Source organism: Montipora capricornis, chromosome 8 (assembly GCF_036669925.1).
Source record: "Montipora capricornis isolate CH-2021 chromosome 8, ASM3666992v2, whole genome shotgun sequence".
Taxonomy (NCBI): Eukaryota; Metazoa; Cnidaria; class Anthozoa; order Scleractinia; family Acroporidae; genus Montipora; species Montipora capricornis.
The window spans coordinates 47,828,203-47,835,702 of record NC_090890.1 but is presented as its reverse complement, the minus strand read 5'-3'; the positions used below and the strand labels follow the sequence as shown (position 1 = coordinate 47,835,702).

Here is a 7,500-nt window from a genome sequence, read left to right as displayed (position 1 = left end):
TAGCAGCTATTCAGCTGATGTGGACCTGCTATACCCACCCATACATACAGTGTACACTCGCAAAGGACAGCCACAACACTTGGAACTTCATTCCCTACGGGTTGTCCTCGTTAACCCTCTCTATTGCTGTTTGCAGGTATACAAGCAAAAATGAAGCTATTTATGCTATTGCCCTGGAGTGGCCTTCAACAGGGGTTCTGAATCTCACTGTACCCGTTACGTCGGAGTCTACAACTGTCACCCTTCTTGGTCTACCAGACGTTAAAATCCCTTGGATGCCCCTTTCAGATAAAAATGGAATTTCCATAATGATTCCTGGACTATCTGTTTCCGAGTTACCTTGTCAGTGGGCCTGGGTTTTTAAAATGATTGGTGTCCATTGAAATTTGTGTGCATTTTGTACTGACTCATTTTGAATGTGTTCTGAATTCCTTGTAACTCGTTAATTTAATTTTTTTTTCTGTTATTTGCCCTTGACTTGATCACTCCGATGGTGTCATTTGGGAGTTTGAAAAACGAGAGCGACAGCGAAAAATATTTTCCGATCATTCTATTTGTTGCACGATTATTGATATGTAGTCAGTTATTCTGTACAGCGGTCACTGTTGTAGGGTCACGTTTTGCGCAATGTACAAAAATGCGTCCTGCATAGGATTATTTTGGGAAAAGCATCGAGAATATAAGGCAACTTGAGAAGCACGAGACTGGCCCTCGTCGAGTGGCTAAAGCGCGGCCATAGGTAAAGATTTCGAGCCAGATACTCAGGAGTAGGTCTGGTGTGTGCTGTTAACGTAGATTTTGGATTTCTGAACAAGTTTTATCATAGAAAATTCGCGACTAAGTTGTGTTTTCATTTCTCTGTAATCCTCGTGTCAAAGAAACGGTATAATGTAGTAAGAGAATAGCGAGGATTATATTTGCAGATTACCTGTCCTCTTACTACTAAAGTGAAACTCTACATCTGTAGGCAATAAGAGCATTCAAAATTTCCTCATATTACTTTATAAAAGTAGGTTTTTTAAAAAGGGTTTTTCTGCTTATATAAAAAATGCGTTTTCTCTCCCGTGCTCCTCTCATGCATGATCTTCGCGGAAATTACATTCTGTCCCTCAATAAACCTAGAGCAATCAGGTATGGCCTTAGTTCTTTTTTCGTACCTATCAGCTAAGTTGCGGAATGCGCTACCAGATTTTTCCGTACCTATGAGTTTACAGGTTTTAAAAGAGAATTCAGGGCCGCATTTTGTACAGTGGCTTTTCTTTTTATGTATTTAGTATGTATCTGTACATGCTATGCATTTTAGCTTTAAAAGTAATGTCTCGAAGATATAAGCTCCAAGTAGTTATTCTGAAATTCGAGATGAAATAAAGTATATGCATGTCTCTATGTTACCTTTAGCAGGGCACGTGCGCACACTTTGTAATCTGCGACAACAGTGCTTACCATATGACAGACAAAATGAATTTTCCCCTTGAAAATTTAAGCGATCGATTTATTACGCTAAATTGACAAGGGCGGTCTGGAGCTGTGAGTAGGCGTGGGATTTGTCTCATATGGTTTAGGGGCCAGCAGCCAGACAAGAATTTCTTCACTTGGAGACACCCTCGATCAATGCACTCACACCTTCTTGACCATGTTGTTACCAGAAAGACCTGTATGCCTGAGATTCTATCAACAAAAGCAACGAGAGGCGCAGAGTGTTCAACAGACCACCACATGGTCTGGTCCCAGCTCAGACTGCAACTGATATTCCCCGGAAGGAAGGATCCTTCAAAGACACCATCAAAGAATTTGAAGATAGGGAAGCTGAAGAGCGAGGAACATCAGTAGGCACTGGCAGCAGCCATTACTGCTGCTGCCACTACTTGATGAAAAGACGAGGATCTACAACAGACACCTGCGTGAAAACTCTGCTGCGACCATCAAAGCTCGGTAGAAAGAGCATTTCTGCAACCGGCTAAACCAGCAGGGCACCGCAGATCCAAGTGCTAGTCATGGGATCAGGAGAAGGCAAACAAGAGAAGACCTCAGTGTGCCAATCACTGAAGAAGAGCTTGATAAAGCACTGAGGACAACAAGATGTGGCAAAGCACTTGGGCAGGACAGTATTCCTGCTGATGTGTGAAGGATGGGTGGAAACCGCCTCAAAACTGGGCTCCTGGAGCTGTTCAATGCATGCTGGGACACGGAATGCCTCCCCCAGAACTTCAAGGATGCAGTAATTGTTACTGTGTACAAGAAGAAAGGGCAGAGGAGCAAATGTGGGAATCACCGCGGCATTTCTCTGTTGGCTACCGTTGGGAAGATATTGGCTAAGATCATTCTGAACCGAATCAAGACTATTTCGGAAGAAGTCCTCCCTTAAAGCCAATGTGGTTTCAGGGCTGGTAGGTCAACAACAGATATGATCTTTACTCTTCGCCAGCTCCAAGAGAAAGCCATTGAACAACGCCAGCCTCTCTACACAGTCTGTTGACTTCTCCAAGGCTTTCGACACTGTGGACCGGGAAACACTCTGGAAAGTTCTGGAAGTGTACGGCTGCCATGAGAACGTGGTGAAGATTATCAAACTCTTTCATGAAGGAATGCTTGGAAAAGTCTCGTTGGCAGGAGACATCAGTGAAGCCTTCGCCGTCAACCATGGTGTCAAACAAGGATGTGTGCTTGCCCCTACCCTGTTCACCCTTTACCTTGCTGCGGTACTGGAGACAATGGGAGCCAACCTCAACAAAGGAGTCTTCATGAAGACTAGATCAGATGGGAAGCTGTTCAATCTGTCCAGACGGAAAGCCCCAAGCAAGACCAGAGAGCTCTGTGTGAGGGAACTGCTATATGCAGACGACTCAGCTCTGGTCGCTACCAACCATCAAGACATACAAGAGATTGTGGACCGCAGCAACACTGTTTGACCTCAAGATCAATATCTCCAGAACAGAACTTGTCTACCAACCTCCTCCTGATGAGCCTTCTGAGTGCCAAGAGGTGCTTGTCAATGGTGATGCCTTGAAAAAGTCTAGCCATTTCACTTATCTTGGTAGCGCAGTCACAGACACCAACTCTGCCGATCTTGAAGTTGAGCGGCGCACTCAAGCTGCCGCGAAAGCATTTGCCTCCTTGCAGAAGCGCTTGTGATCTCAACCTGACATCAAACGAAAGACGAAAGTGAAGGTAAAGAACGCTGCCATCTTGCCATCACTGCTCTACTCAGTAGAGTTCATGACCCTCTATCAACGCCACACCAAAAGGCTGACCAGATTCCAGATCCGCCACCTGCGCCAGATACAAGGGATACGATGGCAAGATCGAGTACCTGATGTTGAAGTCCTCACAAGAGCAGAGACACCAAGCGTCCAAGCTCTCATTACAGCGTCACAACTTCGCTGGGCTGGACATGTACGGCGAATGCCAGACTCAAGGCTGCCAAAGGCAGTACTCTATGGCGAGCTCAGTGAAGGGAAGAGAAAGCAAGGTGGACAGAAGCTACGCGTCAAGGAAGTGCCGAAGCGGCACATGAAAAGTGCAAATGTCAAGTCTGAAACTTGGGAGCAAGATGCTTTGGACAGACGATTCTGAAGACATTCCACTCCAACATCAGGACATACATGTAGTCGCTGCAACAAGATCTGCCGCTCACGGGCGGGCCTGGCTGCCCATCAAAGAATCTGCCTCACCTAACATAAACAGTCGTTATTGCCTGCGATGGACTGCCGAAGAAGAAGAAGAAGAAGAAGAAGAAGAAGAAGAAGAAGAAGAAGGGCCGACATATCTCTCCCTCAATGCCGTATCGGGAGGCGAGGTCGGTAGCAGAAAGCACCGAAGGGCCAACTGCGTCCAAAAGCGATCTCACGGGCCGAAATCCCGGGATGACTCGTTTGGTACGACGCTCCAGCGCCATGTCTGGAGGTACTGCGTTTTTCTCTCTTGTTCAAACATTCCGTCAGCGCATGCGTAAATGTTCTGGCTCTCCGATACCTAGCCTACCAACAAAATTAACATGCTGTGTGGTTTTTACCAGGAATTGAACTTTCAGTTGATTCTACAGTCATAAACGTAACGTAAGAACCGTGTATGTCTGAGAGATGCTTTCATGCAGACTGGGACGCCTAAAATGCTCTCTTGAAAACATGACCGTTGACGAGTGAAGTTGTCTCTCTGGCTTTTCTGTGGACGAATTCCAGGACCTACCGATACAATTTGGACACGTTTTGAAAGCTAAAAACTACTATCGATGCAGTATTTTGCTGGTAGGACTGGGTGACCCGACACTTATGGAAAAAAGACAGGAAATGAGAATCAGAAGTCTTCCCTTGTCATGGAATGAGCAAGGCAACTTGAGAAGCACGAGATTGGCCCTCATCGAATGCATAGTCAGGTTTTTAGTAGATCTAAAGTAAAATTTCTTGAATAGGTACTTGTCCCTGTAAACATTGGAATCTGTACCGACCGAGACCACAAAACTCGGTTTGATTGACTATCACTAAATGAAACCCGTCGCGTGGACGACGTCTTAGAAAATCGATTTCTGACCAAAATATTAAAGTGGCTGGTGTGCTTAAAGTGATTAGATCGGTTTAATATTGGCTTAATTGAGAGGGGGTGCTTATTTAATTTAGCGAAACGCATCACCTGTAGCAACGTGGTAGACTTACGACAGAGTAGACTTACGCGTTGTACAATTAAAGTCACTAGAGCGCAAAATTGAGAAAGTTAAGCATATGAAGTTGGAGGTCATGCCGCCGAAGACCAAAAACAATATGAACTTCCAGCCTGAATAAATCATAACTGATCAGTCCACATTAATCGTTAATTTTTTTTGTGACGAATAAGGATTGAGGGGGAGAGGGGGGGCTTATTAACTTTCCTCCTCTGAAAAGGGGGGGGGGGGCTTATTAGAGAGGGGGGGGGGGGCTTATTAGAGGATTTACGGTACATAATATGAAATCAGCTAGACTGCGAGCAGTCACTCATCCTTGAGGAGAAACACAAAGAAGAAGCAAAACAAGTGAGCGGTCGTGAGCGTGGCACGCTCGCCATCACTCTCGCTCGCTCACTTGTATTACGTTCATCTTCACGGATTTTCGCCCTAAGAGCAACTGGTCACCTTCTAGTTTAAAGGGCCCGCGTGTAACGTTCCCGAGATATTAACTTGACTTCATTTATTCGTCTTCGCCACAGGAAGGACAGCCCATAAGTCATCATAGGGAGCCCACTGTAGTTTGCTTGTTCAATCGGCTCTGCGCCCTCTTCGTTGCAAAAATAGTTAAGAGATAATTACAACGAAACAATTAATTGAAAATGTGGAATTTTATTCCACGAAAGACAGTGGCTTACATGTTTTACATCGTCTAAGATAACACTATGAATTATACGGCACGATCGCGCTAAAGCACTTAGCTCCGAGAGCCAGCTAACTAAACTCAAGCGACGACAATACTGTAGCTTTCGCGAGTGATCACCGCATAATATCGAAAAACGATCGCTTCCAGCCGGGCCTTTAGCTTAAAGCTTCTACGTTAATCTCAGGATAACACTCTATCTCAAAAAAGAATTCGAGATATTTATCTCCGAATATTATTTAGCAATGTTATACTGCGGTACATGTGATCAGGTATTGTATACTTCTAAAGCGTTGATTTAATAAGAACCGAAATCTTTAAATGGTCGCTTAACTTCGTTGGTTTGTGAACAAAAGAAAAGAACAATTAGTATTTCCCAAGTGTTGGTACTGGTCTACGGGGGTGGTCGATTACGAAAGCTTCAAATTACAGTGTCAGTGAGCAACAATTCAAACATTTCACTATGTTCACGCTGGGTGGAGTATGAGTTAAAATGAGAGATCTGAAGCAAACAAACAAAAGGAGAAAGTTGTTTATGACGTCATCAGTTCTGAAGGTCTTCATAAAGCGATATGTACTTGGGTGCAGATATTTCCTTTTTCTTCTGCCACGCCATGTAGCCCATTCCCACCACGCATGCGCCAATGACCACTGCCAGCGCAGCAACGACAGAAAAGTTGATACCTGCAAATTGCAAGAATGCGCAGAAAATTAGCGTGAACGTCTTTAATTAAAAGCGACTTGAAATTCACTGTGTACAATACAGTACAAATGAAAGATATTAAAATACAAATAAAATTCAGTTTTACAATACATTACAGCTAATTTATATATGAAATTAAATGCAGTTTAAAAGCATGTTAATTGAAATGCTATCAATGCGACATTGAAACAAATTAACTTAAGACGGAATCCACCAGAAGTTCGAGTAACAAGTAGACAAAAACCTAGTACCAAGATTATTTACATCGTATTGCAAACATCTGTACCACTATTTTTAATATCTTCTCAAAAAAATCATTTCTAGCAACACCAAACGTCGAAAACGAATACTTGAAAGTATTGGTGACATGAAACGGATGATGAAATTTTGCCTGTGTTTGCACAAGTTCTCGGTAGTAGCCAAAACGCGGGGCCGGGGTCGGGGTCGGGGTATCTTTTTTTTCCAATTTTTTTTTTGTTTCAATTTTTGACGTTATTCTCCTGTAATGTTATATTCGAATGTTTGGCATCTTTCTTTCATTTATACGGAATCTACGAAAGAGACATCTTTGTTTTTCGAAATTAAGAGAATTTCAGACTGAAATTGGAATTTTTGTGGGGAATATACACTAATTCCTTGAGACACTGAAGATCCGCTGAGCTCCACATTTTAAAAGCACATTTTAATGTTTACTTCGTAAAAACCTCCGCAATACAATTAAAACGAAACAGAACATAGGCACAGTTCCACGATAGTCGTCACACAACGTTATCATTTGCTTGTTTTCGCAAAATTGTTTCCAATGTTGTTCTGTTTTTTATAGTGATATTGGATTCGATCCCGTGACGTCCGAATAGAATTGACTAGCAAGTTTCCGTGCGACTCTGGCTTTACTACAAACCGTTTCTAGTAAAGACAGACAACAACATGACAGCAACACGAGCAACGAGGAAATTTAAACTTTGCGTGACTGCGTGACGAACACATTTTTTTTATTTTTCTTAAGAAGTAAACATTGCAATGCTGTGTGGAGAGCAGCGAGTCTTCAGTGTTTTTGGCAGTTGGCGTATATTTCATAAACTCCAATTTCAGCATTTCCGGAAATGATCTTAACTTCCAAAAACAAACTCCGATTTTCGAAAAGACTAAGTCAGGTTATCGCAAAAACCAACAGGAGAATAACGATAAAAATTGAAACCAAAAAAAATGGGAAAAAGAAAAGGCACCCCGACCCCGGCCCCGGCACCGCGTTTTGGCTACTACCAAGTTCTCAGAACTTTGAAATTTATTTTCTCTCGTTCCCATGGGAAATTGTTTTCGGTGTTATTTCAGGCAATTATTTATGTATTTAGCGTTAAGAAATGTAAAAATGACTGTAAAATGCTGAAAAATATTCTGGTACCAGATTTTTGTGCACTAAAACCTGAAATTGCTCGTTTATCGTTCGGATTTCGTCTTAAT

The 7,500-nt window shown here is 42.9% G+C and overlaps 3 protein-coding genes across 4 annotated transcripts in view; 2 read left to right on the top strand and 1 right to left on the bottom strand.

The window, feature by feature from the left end:
- The window catches only part of LOC138060347 (alpha-L-fucosidase-like), a 14,265-nt gene extending 12,879 nt beyond the window's left edge, over nucleotides 1-1,386 (top strand). Inside the window, exon 8 of the mRNA XM_068906103.1 lies at nucleotides 137-1,386. Coding sequence (XP_068762204.1) covers nucleotides 137-383 — 247 coding nt within the window. The 3' untranslated portion in view covers nucleotides 384-1,386. The remainder of the gene's footprint in view (nucleotides 1-136) is intronic.
- Nucleotides 1,387-3,216: 1,830 nt separating this feature from the next.
- On the top strand, nucleotides 3,217-3,573 carry LOC138014079 (uncharacterized). The gene has a single exon (XM_068861107.1). The coding sequence runs from the start codon at nucleotides 3,217-3,219 to the stop codon at nucleotides 3,571-3,573; it is 357 nt and encodes a 118-aa protein (XP_068717208.1).
- A 1,716-nt stretch (nucleotides 3,574-5,289) lies between these two features.
- The window catches only part of LOC138060328 (uromodulin-like), a 41,432-nt gene continuing 39,221 nt past the window's right edge, over nucleotides 5,290-7,500 (bottom strand). For both annotated transcript variants that reach the window (XM_068906080.1, XM_068906081.1), the window contains exon 13: nucleotides 5,290-6,020. In XM_068906080.1, coding sequence (XP_068762181.1) covers nucleotides 5,881-6,020 — 140 coding nt within the window. In that variant the 3' untranslated portion in view covers nucleotides 5,290-5,880. The remainder of the gene's footprint in view (nucleotides 6,021-7,500) is intronic.

Excerpts from the sequence above, each read along its gene's own strand:
- LOC138014079 (XM_068861107.1), top strand. The coding sequence starts at position 3,217 with ATGACCCTCTATCAACGCCACACCAAAAGGCTGACCAGATTCCAGATC.